Raw genomic sequence first — 19203 nt, forward strand, 5'->3', positions numbered from 1 at the left:
ACACACACACACACACACACACACACACACATATATATATATATATATATATATATATATATATATATATATATATAAAAGCATGTTTTCACGATTTCACAGAACAAACACAGGCACATATATATACAAAACAAATAACAATATATATGTAAGAATAATAAATGACTAAACTGCCCTCGTGTCTAGGTGCAGGCAGCTTAGTCACCGACTAGGCACCTTAGTCGATGCCTAGTCAGAAAAAATTGTACCTTTTAAGGTACCCACCTAGGAATTGCAAAGCCTAGGCATTTTACTTACGCCTAGACCGACTAGGTGGACTAGTCAGTGCCTAGTCGGGGCTTTTGACTACATAGATATGGTGACTTATTTCTTTATCAGCATACTTTTTCATAATAATATAGAAATTATGCACCCTAAAGGTATCACCATCATTTATGGGAAAATAGAGAAAAATGCCTATAACACTTGCTAAAGGTACTTCACAGGGAATGATATTGTTCTAGATTCCTTTTGACTATATCTGACTTACTTTACAAGCTGCAGATACAGCCTCTAACAAAATCACAGAAAAGATCCCTGGATGAACGTTCATATGACACATCTAGACTTCACGGAGGAGCATGGTTGGTACATTCATCGAGAGGTGCCTAAATCCATCATTTATAGACTTGCATTGTTTCACATGATAGAGTTCCTCATTCTTTTGTTCTGTGCTTGCTCATACAAAAGATACATGCCCCTAATTATCATTATTGATTCAAATAGATCTTGAAAACTCACGTTTACATGTGTTCTCTGTGTCATCCTAATGATATTCACAAACCATAAATCCATATTTGGCAAAAATATGAGAGAAAGAACTAAGTGGAAGTAGTTGAATGCAGAAACTGGATTGGTAGGCACACATAAAGGGGTCTCAGGTGCAAATAACACCAGGGTCTACCTCACCAGCTTGCTCGTACCAAAAAAAGAATCTACCCAGTCAATGGGAGGGACTGTTATAGGGGTTACTGCTGTATTTCCCTGTAATAGTACAGACAGTTTCTCTTGAGCTTACAGTTGTGAAAACAAGGGTATAAAAATTTCAGCGTTTCTGCATAGCTATACTAATGAATTGTTCACCCAAGCAGTAGATATTATCAACTATGTATAGATAGAAAAACAGGGACACACACATGATTGCATGATTGTGTGTGCATGTGTGGATCTGTATATGCTTACTTTATCAGTACTTGTCTCTGATACAAAAACTGAACTGACAGGAATATCAAAAGAGGATGCTGCAATTTGAGCAATCTTTGTGTGAAGTCCCTGGCCCATCTCAACACCACCATGTGTCACTAAAACAGTTCCATCAATATAGACTTGCACAAGAGCCCCGGCCTGCAATAAAAGAATTAGAAAGAAATCATTAATCTAGGTTTGTCCAGTTATATAGATACATTTATCATCCATAAAAACAAATGCATTGACATAACATCATGCAAGGGTGCAACCGTGTAATTGTAATGAAATAGGCGGAAGTATAACCCAAGAATGCACAAGCATTCACAAAGTCCAACAATGGACAAGCACTATGGCATTCAAACAAGAAGTCCACAATGGGACAATATGAAAGCCTAAAAAGGCTATACAAGCATAAAAATAATGAAATATTTATTGGATGAAGCCTTGAAAGGCATAGAGAATACAAGGGGGAATGACCACTATTTATACAAAAAATGGAGCAAGAGAGAGAGCCACTGGGGGCTCCCCATAGAGTCGTTGGGAGCCCTCAACGGTCACATTTGTGACCGTTGGGGGTCCCAACAACTCTATGTGGGACCCCCAATGCATGTACAAAAAAGGGATTTAAGAAAAGAAAAAGAAAAAAATAAAAAGATAAAAAATCCTAATTAGTAAATAGTTGTTTTTATAAACAATTATGTAAAAAGACAAAAATACCCCTATCGGGTATTACAAATGAATTACATAATATATATATATATATATATATATATATATATATATATATATATATATATATTAACACTCCCCCTCAAACTTTGTAACGACCCCAACTCATATACCTTGAAAATGCGATTTTTTTTTAAACAAGTGTGGAAACATTCCGAGAGACCCGGGGCGTTTACAGTTTCACTCGCAATTGGATAACCAAACACATTAAGTTATCTTACATTTATCACCTCAAACCATAGCAACTCATTATTTATTAATTATGAAAGAATGAGTGTTTAACAATAATTGCAAGAGACATATCAGAGCTATTTAAATGACATAAAAGTAAATAAAGAAAAACGGAGTCACGTTGTTCATCTGTGAACTGTCAAGCAAAAGTGTGACACTCGTAGCTCTCCTAGAAGCGAGTCGCTTCACTGATCCCCTGCCACTGTGAAAAAACACAGAAGTAGGGTGTCAGACATCCGAGGAATTCTGCGTACGAATCCCTCTAATAAATAAATGAGCATAAAAAACACAGATAAAAATTCATGCAATATTTTAGAGGTATGCCGGTCCCAAGCCCGGATAAAGGAGGAGGGTTGCGGTAGGCCTGTGACAGCCAGCATAAAAACTTTGTCATATCCTATGAAAATGAACCAATATGAGAATTTCGTTGGGGCGTTCCCTACAGAGCGACGCGCTGTACTCTCTAGGCCCGGAGGCAGTGATAAATGTGCAAGGGTTGCTAGGTCGTCGCCCAGAAGCGACGCGTCACACCGGCGCCCGGGTGTGGTGTCAAATAGGCAAGGGTTCCCTCACTTTGTTGGACGGGTGGGGGTAAAGAAGTTAGTCCAAGACCATAAAATTAGGTTAGCCACTTGGAACATAGGGTCTTTAACTGGTAAGTTGGTAGAGTTAGTAGATGTTATGTGTAGGAGAAAGATTGATATTTTATGTCTTCAAGAGACCAAATGGGTAGGTGAGAAAGCTAAAGTGATAGAACCTTGGGGATATAAGATTTGGTATACAGGAATAAATAGGAATAGGAATGGAGTAGGGATTGTTATGAGTCGTCAGTTTATAGATAATGTAGTTGAGGTCCGTAGGAAGGGTGATAGAATTTTACTTATTAAATTAGTATTAGGTACGGATATTATTAATATTATTAGTGTTTATGCACCTCAAGTAGGTTTAGATGATTCCATTAAGCATCAATTTTGGGAAGATTTAGATGGAGTAGTGCAAGAGACATCTTATGGAGAAAAGCTTTTCATCGGCGGTGACCTTAATGGACATGTAGGCATTAGTAGGGATGGATTTGAGAATATCCCTGGAGGCTATGGTATAGGAGAAAGAAATGAAAGTGGAGAAAGGATTTTAGATTTTTGTTTGTCCTATGATATGATCTTAGCAAACACTTGGTTTAGGAAGAGGGAGTCTCACCTAGTAACATTTAAAAGTGGGGTTAATACGAGTCAAATAGATTTTTTCCTACTTAGAAAGAGAGATAGGGGTTGTTGCATCGATTGTAAGGTTATACCAGGAGAATGTGTAGCTACACAACATAGAGTCTTAATTTTAGATCTTAGAATTAGACAATGCCGCAAAAGGGATAGACATAGGATAGATCCTAGAATTAAGTGGTGGGCACTGAAAGGAGCTAAACAAGGAATGTTTGTAGAGCAGGTAGTTAAGGAAGTTGATTGGTGTCTCGAGGAGGATTCAGAATCAATGTGGAATAAGATAGCGGGTGGTATGAGAAAAGTAGCTAAGGAGGTATTGGGTGAGTCTAAAGGCGGTGCACCACTAGGTAAGGATACATCATGGTGGAACGAGGATGTCAAATTAGCTATTAAGGTTAAAAGAGAGTGTTATAGAAATCTAAGTAAGAGTCGTGATAATGAGAATTTGGAGAAGTATATGATAGCAAAGAATGAAGCTAAAAAAGTTGTTCGAAACGCGAGGGCTAAGGTATATAAGGAGGTTTATGACAAGTTGGATACCAAAGAAGGCGAGAAGGATATTTATAGGCTTGCAAAGATGAGAGATAGGAAATCGAAGGATTTGGGTATGGTTAGATGTATCAAAGATGAAACGCAAAGGGTTTTAGTCAAAGATGAGGAGATTAAGGAGAGATGGAAAGATTATTTTGATAAGCTATTTAATGATAGTCATGCTCAAGATCTTGGAGACTTCTCCATTCCTTTTCATGAGATAAATCGTGACTTCATGCGCAAGATTCAAAAGAAAGAAATTGCAGAGGCTTTGAAGAAAATGAAATCAAGAAGGGCAGTTGGCCCAGATGGTATACCTATCGAGGCTTGGAAATGCTTGGGAGAGAAAGGTTTAGAATGGTTGACAAATCTTTTTAACTTGATTTGGCGAACAAATAAGATGCCTAATGAGTGGAGGAAGAGTACTTTGGTGCCTTTATATAAGAATAAGGGTGATATACAAGATTGCACAAACTATCGTGGTATAAAACTCATGAGTCATACTATGAAACTTTGGGAGAGGGTGATTGAGTCTAGGTTGAGGAAGGTTGTCATGATATCGGAGAATCAATTTGGTTTTATGCCTGGAAGATCAACTATGGAAGCTATACATCTTCTTAGACAACTTATTGAAAGATATAGAGAGATGAACAAAGATTTGCATATGGTTTTTATTGATTTAGAGAAGGCATACGATAGAGTACCTAGGGACGTTCTCTGGTGGACAATGATGAAGAAAGGTGTTTCTCTCAAGTACATTAGTATAATTAAAGATATGTATGAAGGAGTAGTAACCAATGTCCGCACTTGTGGAGGGGTGACAACCAATTTTCCGATAACGGTTGGGTTACATCAAGGATCTGCTTTAAGCCCTTTCCTATTTGCGATAGTGATGGATGAACTTACGAGATCAATTCAAGAAAATGTACCGTGGTGTATGTTGTTTGCTGATGATATTGTTTTGATTGATGAGTCTAGAGCTGGGGTTAATGCTAAGTTAGAATTATGGAGACAGACATTGGAAGCTAGAGGTTTTAAGTTGAGTAAGAGTAAGACTGAATATATGGAATGTCGGTTTAGTAAGCAACGAAGTAGTGATGGGAGTGTAGTGAAGCTTGGTGAGCAAGATATACCGGTGAATGATTATTTCAAATATTTGGGATCCATCATTCAAAAGTATGGAGAAATTGATGGAGATGTAAATCATAGGATAAAGGTTGGGTGGATGAAATGGAAAAGTGCTACTGGAGTGCTGTGCGATCGTAGAATGCCATTGCGGTTGAAGGGAAAGTTTTATAGGACGACTATTAGACCTGCTTTACTATATGGTACGGAATGTTGGGCTGCCAAGAGACATCATATTCAAAAAATGAGTGTAGCTGAGATGCGGATGCTTAGATGGATGTGTGGAAATACAATAAAAGATAAGATTCGGAACGAAGAGATACGTAAGAAGGTAGGTGTTGCACCCATTGAAAATAAGATGCGAGAGAATCGTTTACGGTGGTTTGGACATATTCGGCGAAGGCCTAATGATGCTCCAGTTAGAAGGTTGGAGAAATGAGAAAATATATTAGTTAAAAGAGGTCGGGGTAGGCCTAGGAAGACTTGGATGGAGATGATAGGAAAGGATATGAATACTTTGAACCTCACCGAGGACATGGCGTTGGATAGAAATGATTGGAGGAAAAGGATTCATGTGGAAGACCCAAAATGAATTTCTTTTTGGTTCATATCGCTGACCCCAATTGTTTTGGGATGAAGGCGTAGTTGTTGTTGTTGTTGTTGTTGTTGTTGTATTTTAGAGGTATGCAATTAAGACAAATTCGTAATTTGATTAAGCATTTATGCATTAGAGACAATTATTAAGCAAGAGAGAACATTTAATAAGTAACAGAGATCACAATTTAAGCAATAGGGAACAACATTAAGCATTCACCAACATTTAACAGTTAAGAGAACAGGTAAACATGCATAATCTAATGTATAGAAGGAATATGCATAGCTTCAGTGTAAAGTATGAGTAAATTATTACCTCTTATTAGGATTTTTTTTTATATGCATGTCCTTATTAAATGTATACAATTTAAGTTCCTCTTTTTAATTACCGTTACCGGCGGATACACCAAACAGGTAAAAACTCTGAGGTCAAGTTAGGTTCTCAGGGTAGCTTAGCACACAATTTATATTTTATTACTAGGTTTCAAACTTAGCCCTCGACTGAAACAGCCTTCAGAACATTAGACCACCAATCTAATGTCTGAGACACTAGGGACCACCCATCCATAAGTGTCATTTTTCTTGTTATACCAAAACAACAGCTGTGTTTACACACCCCTCCAAGGCAAAGTGACGAATTCTCCCTAAAACCGTGGCCAGGAGAAGGAACCTCAATATTGGGTTCAGGGGTAAATCAATAATGCATATGGAGTTTTTGTATCATCATGGTCCCCCAAAACCGAATCTCTAAGAGTCCCGTACTCCTGACGAGACATCTTAGAAATTACATTATATTGTTCTTTTGTTTTTATTAATTTATTATTATCTCATTTCTTTAATTTGCAATTCAGCATGCAAACAAAGGCAACAACTCACATCTACCCCTGCGAGAGCCATCACGGGACTCTCGCTTGTGGAAACACATAAAACAGTGCAATGCAATAAAAATAAATGTGATTTTTGCGATGCATTTAACAGTAAATAAAGGAGCATCTAGTGCTCAAGGCTCTTCAGGCCTATGATGATCCACTTGTATTATCGATGCACCATAAGCAAAAACCAAAGCAATATGCCATTTATGACACAAATTACATGCCTTGCAAATGCACATTCATATACTCAACTCTTTAGCTATGCACATGGCACAAAAATATTCATAAGCATGTTTTATTTCATTTCATATGCTAGTAATAAATGCAAGCTTTCATTTAATGTTCATTCTTTAAATCAACTGCACACTTGCCTTCATTATGCATACTCATGTCAATTGCACACTTGCATTGCATACACATATTCACATTAAGGCATAATTCCTTTAAGTATTCATATACTTGCCAATGCATGCTTCCGTTTGAATATGCATAATTTCAAGTGTATATATGACTGTCAATGAGATGTTTTCATTGAATATGCATTTACCTGTAGATGCATGTTTCCATTAGGTTTGCATATGACTGTCAATGCATATTTTCATTATGTTTGCTCTTACCTGTCAATGCATGTTTCCATTAAGTTCACATATGACTGTCAAGGCATGGTTTCACTAAATCCACATATGACTATCAAGGCATATTTTCACTAAATTCACATATGACTGTCAAGGCATGGTTTCACTAAATTTGCACTCAACACAATACATAGACATAGCCCATGAAAGGTTATGCTCATCATATAGATAAAAATCAAAGTGTATACTTTCATAGTAAGATCAACGAAAAAGATTTGTTTGCATGTGTGATTTAATTTTCCCCGGATTGAAAACACACACACACCGTGTTGGATTCATTCATATATATATATATATATATATATATATATATATATATATATATATATATATATATATATATATAATTTTTTTTCTAAAGGGGTTTACACCCAGCCGACCCAGTCGAGCTGGGGTCCCAAACAAGCCCAGCCGACCAGAATCGGCTGGGTCTGGTCTGGGCAGACCCTGGCAGTGCCGCCCCTCCCCCCCCCCCCCCTCCCGGGTAATATGCTGGACTGCCAGGCCAGCCAGTGCACAGGCCCTGTCAGGGCCTATGATGGCTACTGCCAGGGCCTGGCTCGGCTGGCTGCCGGGCAGCCCCTTATTCCCTCTCTTTTTAAAACCCCCTTTATTTTGTATAGGTGTGTGTATATATATATATATATATTGAATGAACAAGGTGCAGTCTTAAATTCTTAATACATTCAATCAGATTCAAGCTTCTCTGATTAGGTTCCTTTTTCCTAGCTTAGTTATAGATTTAGATCAATATTTTGTGAGAGCTATGTTTTTTTTAGTGAATTAAACAAAGGACAGTTTATGCATTTTGACAATTAGAAGCGTTGGTTCCTAATTCGCTTTCTGATTGGGGGGTAATGCAATCCTCCCTACTGAAATATATAAACCAAATTATTTTTCGACATTATTTGTTTTTCTTTTATATCATTATTGTACCGATGCAATCCTTATGCTTGAATTCTTTTTTTTTATATAAGAATCTTCTGTTGGATCTAAGTAGCATATGTTCAGATCTGGGATTCACTTGGACTAAACAGGGTTAGGTTTAGTTAAATCTATGTTGGAATTGAGTGCACTAAGTTGGTCACATGTACATCAAAATAGGGCATAATATGATATTCTTTGTCTCTTTTTTTCTTCTTCAAAGAATTACATTTCAAATCATGGGCTAAGATTATACCAGAATGTGGGGGGTCTGTTTCAGAATTCGTGACATAGCCTAATCCTGTGCCAAGCCGCTTTTGAACATTTCAAAGGCATCGGATTAAGCACAACCAGCCCCACGACCAGCGCTGGTTTGGATTCCAAATCCAATGATTTGTATATGGTCACTCTAAAATGACCGATTGATTTATGTGTTCTATTAGATTTTTATATGATCAAAGAATAGATATATAGTAACACAAGTTTGTTTAGCACATGATTTTCATTTTAACATGAACTTGAACATACTCAGAAATAAATTGAATAACACTTCCACCGTACATATATACTTATATATATATATGTGTGTGTGTGTGTACATATACTCACATATATGTATTTCCAACACATTTTGAAAGAGATGAAAAGAAATCCATTTATTTTAACCATGTATCATTCAGATTTTAATCTTTCTCCTTGGCTTTGCCAAAATATTGCATGGGATAAGAATCTATGCTCCCTTTCTTATTCGAAATCAAAAGAAAAACTCGTACCTTATTGAAAATCGAAAGAATAGTGAGAAACAGTGGCGGAAAAGGGGCTGTTGGAGAAGAAGGCTCCCCTTCTTCTTCTTCCTTTATTCCCTCTTTTCCTTTCTCTCTCTCCTCTCTCCCTTCTTTCTTTCTCTTTTCTCTCTTTTCTTTCCCCTTTCTTTTTTTTTTCTTTTATAAAGTGAGGGAGAGGAGGTGACTTTCCCCCTTCTCCAGCCCTTTATTCTAAAAGGGCTGGAGAGAGAGGGTTTCCAAAAATTTTGGAACTCTATCTCTTGTTACCAAAAATTTCCAACTCCTTTTGTTGACTTTTCTAAAAAAACTTCCAATTCTTTTAAAACTCTCTCTTATCCTTTCTTAAGTAAGAATAAGGACTCTTTTGAGGAGTCCTACTCAGCCCTGAAATAAATTTCGGAATTAATATTATTTATTTATTTATTTATTTAATTAATTAATTATTAATTAATTAAAATTAGCTAAAAACTTCCAAAAATAACCAAATTAACCCAAAAGGCATCTTAACCTTATTAAAACCAAAATTAAAGCTTTATATTGAATTTAAAGTTGGAAAAACATGGGGCTTGGATTTGGATCCAGATCCAAAAATCCAAACCCATACCCAAAACGAAAATGGATCAAGATCTGGATTAAATCCAGATTTAAGTAGGTCTCAAATAAGATCCAAATCCATAATAATTAATATCATATGCCTTGGATCCAATCCGATCCAGCTTCGGATCCAGATCGACAAACTGCTCCTTTTTTGAAAAAACGCGATTTTCGGGCCAACCGAAACTCGAAATCAGAAAAGTAAAATATTGTTGCATTCAGAATTTTGAGACGCATCCAACGAAATATTACACAAATATCAAATTCCGAATTTCGCCCAAAAATAACCCGAATTTTGCTTGAATTTAAAGGTCAAAAATAAAACTCTTTATCTCGCTTCGATTGGCGCGTTACGACCTAGTCGATGGGATATGGGCCAAGCCCAGACTCCAAGACATTAGTCTAAAAATTGTGCCTTAAATTATTTCTCTCCCAGACTTAGCCAAATTTTCGAAAATCTCATGAAATGACTAAGTACGAAAATACACGATATTACATCCCTACCCCCTTAAAAGAATTTTGTCCTCGAAATTAGAACGTGTTGAAAAGGCGTAGGTAGCACCAGAATCAAATATCATACGAGCCTAATGATCGGCAACTAGGACGATACCTTCGATCAAATCAGTGTGGTAACCGTAATGGCATAGACTCTCCCGTTGGTCATTCGCTGACCCTGCTGCTCCTGACACCTCCGTTGCTGTTATTGTGGCAGTTGCTAGTGCTGTCCTTCCTGAGCCGTTGGCTTGTTCGGACAGTAAGAAGCAATGTGTTCAGGTTGCTTGCACTGGAAACAAACCTCCTTGAACATCGGGCAAAAACTCGGAGGATGGCTTTTGTTGCACCTGCGGCACACTAATTGGGCCTTCCCCTGCTGAGGTTGTCTCTGTTTGCGCGCCTTACTGATGTCCTCCCTAGGTCTATTGCCTCTTGCCTCCCTGCTCCTTCTCACTTGCGGGTGGGTTCTTCCTCGCACTACCAGTCGAGCTACTTTCACTGTTGCCCTTATTCTGCGAGTTGCCCCTGAACCTCTCTCATTCCTCGTTCAGGACCGTCGCAGTCTCAATCGCCTCCGCCAGTGTAGTGGGTCGGCCTCCCAACACCCGTACTTGAGGTCCGTCCTTCAGCCCGCGTACATACTTCATCGCCCTCGCCTTCTCATTCTTGAAGAGGTTCGGGCAGTACCTCTCGAGATTCCGGAATATAGTGGTGTAGTCCACCAGACTCATGTTCCCCTGAGTCAAGTTGAGGAACCTTTGTTGCATCTACTCCTCGATGTAAGAGGGAAAGTAAGTGTCCAGAAACTCCTCCTTGAACACCTCCTAGGGAACCACGTCCATGTCGGCGAACTTCACTCTTTGCAGGGTGTCCCACCACTTCTTGGCATTGCCCTTTAGACGGTACATGTCAAATGCAATCTTCCTATCCTCGGGGACTGATAGGACGTCAAACGCTCGCTCAGTCTCTTCGACCCAGCTCTCAGCTGCCTCTGGGTCGACCTTTCCTGAAAAGTTGGCGGATCCAACTTCAAGAATCGCTCGTAAGAAGCTCCACCGGGGTTCGGAATCACCTCAGGGGGACGGATGCAGGTAGTTGCATGCGCCGCCTGTGCAGCGTGTGCCGCCTGCACTGCCTGAGCTGTCAGCACCGCCTGCGTTGTCATGGTCTCAGTCAGAGTATGGAGGGCATTCATCATAAAATCCATTTGCTCCTGCCACTTTGTGGGAGCACCAGAAGAAGACGAAGCACCCCTACGTCCATACATCTACATGTGCAAATTTTTTTATAAAAAGATTAAACCCTTATCGATCCTACCCCCTTAGGATTGATCCCGAACAATTTCATTCATATTATCAAATCAAGATTTTTAATTCACACCAAAAGAGAATTAAACTATGAATACAATTAAGCACACTAAATTTACATGCTTAAATAAAAGTATTAAATAGCCTTACCAGTGAAGGAGACTGCTCTAGAGCACAAGGCACGACTTGCTGACGCTTTAGGACAGAGCTCACTTACCAAAATTTTAAAAACTTAATGCTAAAAAGATGATAAAAGTGTAAGATTTTGTGGTGGCTTTAATACCAAACCTGTAACGGCCCCAACTCATACCCTTTGAAAATGCAGTTTTTTTTTTTAAAACCATTGTAGAAACATTCTCAGAGACCCGGGCCCTTTACAGTTCCACTCACCATTGGATAACCCAACCAACCACAAGTGATCTTACAATTATCATTCATACCAAATCAAACCAAATTTTATTAATTAAGCAATAATGGTCTCGAGACAATTGCATAATAAAATTGAAGTGCAATGACAATTAAATGAAACGAAAAGGAAAGAAAAGTAGAGTCACAATGTCACTCTGTGAAACAGTTTAGCAAACGTGTAACAATCGTCGCTCTCTCAGAAACGAGTCACTTCACTGGTCTTCTGAGTCTGTGAAAAACAACAAAAGTAGGGTATCAGAATCCGAGAAATTCTGTGTACGAATCTCTCTAATGAATCAAACGACCATAAAGAATACAGATAGGAATTCATGCAATACCTTAAAGGTAAGCAATTTTGACAAATTTATCATTCGATTAAGCATTCATGCAATAGAGACAATTTTTAAGCATGAGAGAACATTTAATAAATATTAGGAATCACCATTTAAGCAATGCAATCATTTAACATGCATTAGGGAACAACATTATCATTCACCCACATTTAACAGTTAAAGGAATAGGTAAACATGCATTCATGCAATGATCTAGTGCATAACAGGAATATGCATGGCTTCAGTGCAATACATGAGTAAATTATAACCTTTTATTAGAACTTTATTTTCATATGCATGTCCCTATTAAATGCACATAATTTAGGTTTCTCCTTTTTTAATTATTGTTGCCCGCGGATACACCAAACGGGTAAAATCTCCGAGGTCAAGTTAGATTACCAGATTAGCTTAGCACACAATTTGTATTTTATTACTCGGTTTCCAAACTTAACCCTTGACCGAAACAACTTTCAGAATATTAGACCACCCATCTAATGTCGGAGACACCAGAGACCACCCATCCACAAGTGTCACTTTTTTTGGTATACCAAAACAACAGCTGTGTCTACACACCACCCCTAGGCAAAGTGGCGGATTCTCCCTAAAATCGTGGTCGGGAGAAAGAACCGCAATATCGGGTTCAAGAGTAATCAATAGTGTGCACGAAGTTTTTGTATCATCGTGGTTTTCCCAAAACCGCAACTCCAAGAGTCTCGTACTCTCGACGAGACATCTTAGAAAGTACATTATATTGTTCTTTTTTTATTAGATTATTATTATCTCATTTCTTTAATTTGCAATTCAACATACAAACAAAGGCAACAACTCGCATCTACCCCTGCGAGAGCCATCACGAGACTCCCGCCCGTGGAAACACATAGAACAGTGCAATGCAGTGCAAAATATTAATGTGATTTTTGTGATGTATTTAAAATAAATAAAGGAGCAAACCACAGCTCGAGGCCCACCCGGTCCACGATGATTCATTTCAATCATCGATGCATCATATGCAAAAACCATAACACTATGCCACATATAACATAATGTCAACATGCTTTCAATACACATTCATGTATGCCGACATAACAATGTGCATGCAACAATAATAGTCATATGCATTCTGATGCACATCCATATATATCAATTTAACCATGTGTACGAGCCAACAAAATTCATATAACATGCTTTCTCTCCTTTATGATTCAATTTCATTAAACATGTGAACATGCATACAGTTATGTATATGCAAAACATATCCTTCCAAGTATGCACATGTTCATGAATACAACCGTACATCACATTCGAACTAGGTATGACCGACTAGATGCAATCACAAGGGTATCCCATTCCCTTGCATGCAATAAGCCCACTTGAACTCGATCACTAATCTAAGAATTCACAAATCAAACTTAATTTTGTTCAAGTTATACAGTTAGAGGTATTGTGCATGATTAACTTGCAACTACATGCATTCATAACCTATATCACACCCACGACAGGGCATAATATACATTAAACCCTAAGCCATCAGCAAATGACGCACACATGCATCTGCACCTTCAAAATGTAAGCATGGTAAACATGAAAAAGAAACTGAATGATGACGCATACTTAACAGAAAATAATTTGGTATATATATATATATATATATATATATATATATATATATATATATATATATATATATATATATATATATATATATATATATATATATATATATTTTTTTTTTTTTTTTGAAACACCCTGCCCAGCCGACAAAGGAGTGGGCCTATGCAAGGACACAGGGACCTGGCAGGCCAGCCGAAACTGGGTTTGGCTGGGCTGCCAGCCAGCCCAAATACGCATGCCCAGCCGACTAACAGTCAGCTGGGTTTGCAAACCTGTTAACAATTTTTTTTTTCGTAATACCCACTTGCCCAGCCGAGTGGCTTATATGGCTTGACAGGCCAGGCAGACGGGCCTGTCAACCCAGTATGAAGGCTGTTCAGGTACCCAGCCGACCCAATCAGCTGGGTCTGCTCTGGGCAGACTTGGCCCGGCCTAGCAGAGAGTTGTCAGGCCTGCACTAGCCCAGCCGCAGGCTAGTCTGGGCCCGGCATGCCCTGCCGAACCTGGTTCATTGTCAGCCCCCATGTGGTTTCTAGTACCAGCAAACTAATTCTGTTTAGTACAGAAATTATCCCAAAGGAAGATAAATATATATATCAAAATTTCAGTTAGTCAGCCAAGTAATTTCAGAACAGAGAAGCCACCCAGATTTCCCCGTTCACACTGGAAAATCGCAGAAACAATCTTAGACCGTTAACAAGTTCAGTTTGTATAAATTCAAAACTTTAATGCAAGCATGGATGGGTTACCAAGTCAAGAATAAAAAATCTGTGCACTACCATAACCAGAATAATTGACAATATTATATGAGTTAATCTGAACATGCGGACCAATGACAACAGAAATTTAATCAACTAGAAACAACTATTAATTCAAACTTTCAGGATCGTGAACCCAATTCAAAAGAGGAAACACAAATCAGAATTTATAAGCCCCACATGAAACCAATCTTAGAAACATGCAAATCCATTATTAAGCCAATAAATCTAATTAAGATAGAGTTTAAAAATCTCAGCTAGAATTTCTAACAGGATTTAGATATGTTTTTAAGTTCACAAAAATCCAAATCAGAAACTAATACCTGAATCAGTGAAAACAGACAAGATTTAGAAAAACGTAAATCTGTATATGGCTTTATAGATTCAGCCCTTCTCTTAAACCCATGCTGATCCAATCAAAACTAAATCCCTTCCTATCGAATCCCAAGAGGAAAAGTCTCGTACATGGTCTGTTCCAGGTGTATTTGTGCGTGTGTACAGAGTATATGTGTTGCTACACACTCTCAGTCTTGCCATTGCTAAATCAGGTATATTTTTACCAGTTTATGTCAATATGGCAACTTTTTGCAATTGCTTCCTAAATAATTTTAGTGTACTAATGACTGATTTCAGTAAATTAATCTTTGATCTTCATCTGTGATAAGTTATTTGAACAAGCTTATTCATCAATCATCAGTTAGCAGCATTTGTAAGTCTCTTTCTCAACCAGGACAAGGTTGTGCAAATGCTGGCAAGACTTGGACTAGCCGTGATCACCAAGATCACAGTGAGTGGTGGTCCCTATATATAAAGAATGTCCTTTTCAATGTCAATGAACCATTTTTTTTTCTCATACGAACCTTGTGCCAAAAAAATTCAGAAGATAGAATGTCTTTCATAAAACACCAAATATTTTTATCAGTCTCCTAAAGAAGGAAGAGTAATGTGTATTTCAAAACAACAACAGTGTGCACAGAAATTTTTCTCTATCTACATGCATACAAGGTCATTTAACTCGAGTTACATGCATCCCTACTATCCATAGCAAGGATCCTCCATAGGAGGACATGAATATCATGGTGCAAGCATATAAAAACTGTTTTTTTTTTTCATGAAATGTATTTGTTCAGCACAAAAGAGAAATATATACCCGATTTTATTCCTTTTTCCATAGATCTCCGTGGAGGTGCTACATGGAATTCAATCTACATTCCATTTCTCACTTGATTTCAAGAGAGAGAACCCGTACCTTGTAGGAAGAGGGAAAATCGGGGCTGAGGTGCAAAAACGTGGGTGGTGGAGAAGATCCTCCTCCTCCTCTACTTCTTCCTCCTTCCTCTTCTCTTTCTCTCTCCCTTGCTTTTCTTTTTTTCTCGCTTTTTCCTCTTTCTTCTTCCCCTTTTCTCTTTTTTTTTTTTTTGATATAAAGAGGGTGAGAGGGGGTGACGTTCCCCTCTTCTCCAGCCTTTTCAAAAAGGTCCGGAGATGGGTGGTTTCCCCATTTGGTGGCCCTTGCTTCCCTTCTTTCCAGATTTTCAAAATTTTTCTTTTTTCAACACTTTTTTTTTTAAAGTTTCCATTTCTTTTTAAACCTCCTTTCTTAAAAACCGCCCTCTTAGGTAAGCATGAGGCCCCATTTTAGGAAGCCCTAATCAACCCTAAATACAAACTCGGAATTAATAAAAATTAAATAAATAAATAATTGATTTTTAAGTATTTATTAATTATTAATTGTTTAAAAGCTTCGAAAAATAGTCAAATTGACTAGGAAGACTTTTTATACTTAATTAACTCTAATTTAAAGCTCCTAACTAAATTTAAAGCTGTAAATATGTTGGGTATGGATTTGGATCGGGATCCAAGATCCAAATCCAACTCCACAAATCCAAGTGGATTTCGGATTGGACCAAATCTAGATTAATATGGGTCTTGGATAGAGTCCAGATCCATATTAATTTTGGTCAAACCCACCGGGTCCGATCCGATCCAAATCCGGATCCAGTTTAACAAACTGTTCCTTTTTTGTAAAAACATGATTTTTGGGCGAACCGGAACTCGAATTCTACAAAGTAACGTACTGTTGCGCTCAGCATTTCGAGACGAATCCAACGACATATTACACTACTATCAAATTCCGAACTTTACCTGAAAATAACCTAGATTTTGTTTGAATTTCGCTTGAATTTAAAGGTCGAATTTAAAACTCTTTCTTACGCTTCGACCTTGTAAATGAGACCTGAGCTAGGCTCAGACTCAAAAAACACTGGTCTAAATAACGGGGTCTAATCGATTTTTCTCTCAGACTTAGCCAAATTTTCAAAAAATCATAATTTGGCTAAGTGTGAAAAAGCACGATATTACATGGATGGCCGGAGAGGATCTAATCTCCTCCTCTTCTTCCTCCTTCCTCTCTTTTCCTCCCCTTCTCTCTTTCTTTCTTTCTTTTTTTTTATTTAAGTAGACCAATAAAGGGGTGATGCCACCCCCCCTTCTACAGCCCCTTCTAGATGGGCTAGAGATGGAGGGTTTCCAAAATTTTGAGGCTCTACACTCTTATTTCCAAAAATTTTAAAACTCCCTTTATGTTAACTTTTTGAAAGTTTCCAATTTTCTTTAAAAGTCCTTTCTTAATCTCTCTTAGGTCTCTTTAGGTATATACAAGGACTCCATTAGGAAGACCTAAACAACCCTAGCAATAAAATTTCGGAATTGATAAAAATTAATTAATTAATTGATAATTAATTATTAATTATTAATTATTTAATAATTAATTAAATATTTTTGAAATTCCAAAGTTAGTTTAATTACTTTAGGAGTCATCTTAACTACAACTAGCTTTAATTTAAAGCCTTAAACTGAATTTAAAGCTAGATTTTCATTGGATATGGATTTGGATTTGGATCCTGATCTAAAATCCAAATCCATATCCAAAATGAAATTGGATTATGATCTGGATCAAATCCAGATTAAAATGGGTCTTGGATAAGGTCCAAATCCATATTAATTCGGATCATAAGCATTTGATCCAGTCCGATCCAAAACCGGATCCAGATCGACAAACTACTCCTTTTTTGAAAAAACGCGATTTTCGGGCCAACCGGAACCTGAATCCAGAAAAGTAAAATATCGTTGCGCTCAAAATTCCGAGACTCATCCAACGATATATAATTTGAATATAAATTCTGGATTTCGCCCAAAAATAACCCGAATTTCGCTTGAATTTAAAAGTCGAAAAGTAAACTTTTTCTCACGTTTTAAGTGGATCATTTAGACCTAGTCGATGAGACCTGGGCTAAGCCCAGGCTCAAAAGCATCGGTCTAATATCAAGGTTCAAACGATTTTTCTCGCCGACTTAGCCAAATTTTCGAAAAAAATCCGAAAATGACTAAGTATGAAAATACACGATATTACAAAGAAGCTTCCAGTAACTTTGATTAATACATGAATAACACCATAAAAAATCATATTATGATTAGATCTAATACGAAATAGCAACAAAGCCCTAATTTTTGCATGTTTCTCAAAATTGTTTTTAGGGAAAACTCATTATTTATATCTTCTGAGCCAAGAATCGGTTTCTTCAACCAAGAAAACTTGTAGAACAGATCAAGAACATATTCAATGCTGCTGGAAATCAAAATAATCTAATCATGCATGATTTATGTGTGTAAGGAATATCGACTACGTAAATCTTACCAGTCAACGATAGATTTTTATGGTTAGAACGAAAGAAACGAACGAACCGACTCCTATTCCACCACCACCAAAAGACTAAGTGCAGGTCTAATGGTTGCACAAGGGTTCGCCAAGCCTCCTACACGTTTTGGAGGAGAGAAAAAACCAAAAAACCAAAAGAAAAAAGGAAAGAAAGAAAGAGAGAGAGAGAGAACGAACCATGTTAATTCTTCTCATCAAGGCCTCTATTTATAGATGAGCTGAGACAAGAGTCTCATCTCTAATATAAGAAGTTAATATTTATTGATCTTTTTAATAAGAAAATAAATTATGGGTCTTAATTCATTAAATTTCAAAATTAATTAAGGTAGAGATGAAAAGTGAAAACTGTTAAAATGTATCTCTCTTTATGTAAATATTTACATATATATATAAAGAGAGATACATATACATATATACATCATGTATATATGTATATGTATCTATCTTTATATATATATATGTAAATATATATGTTTCCTTTTTTCTTGTAAAACCCGCAAGGGTATTTTAGTCATTTCTCTTCCTTTTGCGCATATTCATAATTATGAATATGTTGTAATTCTTTTTGTATTTTTACTTTTCTTCCTTTTCTTTTTTCTTTTCACTTTTTTGTCTTTATTTTTTGTTGACTCAAAGTCAACTTGGAGGGCTCAACACTAGCTGTTGAGCCTCTCCAACGGTTAGAATTCTAACCGTTGGAGGGGCTCCAACAGCTAGTGGAGCCCCTCCAAGGCTCCTTTTCCTCTTATAAATGGGGGAGTTCCCCCTTTGTAAAATGCACTTCTTGGAGCTTTTGTTCTCCATTCTTCTCAATAAAATTCTTTATATTTTGTATGCCTTTGTGCATTTGAGTTTCTTTATTGTACCTTTGTGTACATTTGTTCTAAGTGTTCTTGTGCATTTGTGCACATTGGTGGTGTTGTGCTTATCGCACACTTTATCTCATTTTTGAGATATTTTCACAAAAACATCTTACCCTGGCTTGGGCTCTAGTGACATGGTAACCTTTCGGGAGGACTACAGACCCAAAGACTCATCAGAATTGGATGTTTAAATAATCGATTTGATAGTCCTCGAAACGTAGATCGCCATGGTGGTCTTAGATTTAAT

At 37.3% G+C, this 19203-nt stretch overlaps 1 protein-coding gene across 6 annotated transcripts in view; it reads right to left on the reverse strand.

Annotated features, from left to right (window-relative positions):
• The window catches only part of LOC149827981 (xanthine dehydrogenase 1-like), a 128103-nt gene that overhangs the window by 64909 nt on the left and 43991 nt on the right, over positions 1 to 19203 (reverse strand). For all 6 annotated transcript variants that reach the window (XM_090019774.1, XM_090019775.1, XM_090019773.1 and 3 more), the window contains exon 10: positions 1222 to 1383. In XM_090019774.1, coding sequence (XP_089875900.1) covers positions 1222 to 1383 — 162 coding nt within the window. The remainder of the gene's footprint in view (positions 1 to 1221; positions 1384 to 19203) is intronic.

Source organism: Nuphar pumila, chromosome 10 (genome assembly GCF_984573655.1).
Source record: "Nuphar pumila chromosome 10, dmNupPumi1.hap1.1, whole genome shotgun sequence".
Taxonomy (NCBI): Eukaryota; Viridiplantae; Streptophyta; class Magnoliopsida; order Nymphaeales; family Nymphaeaceae; genus Nuphar; species Nuphar pumila.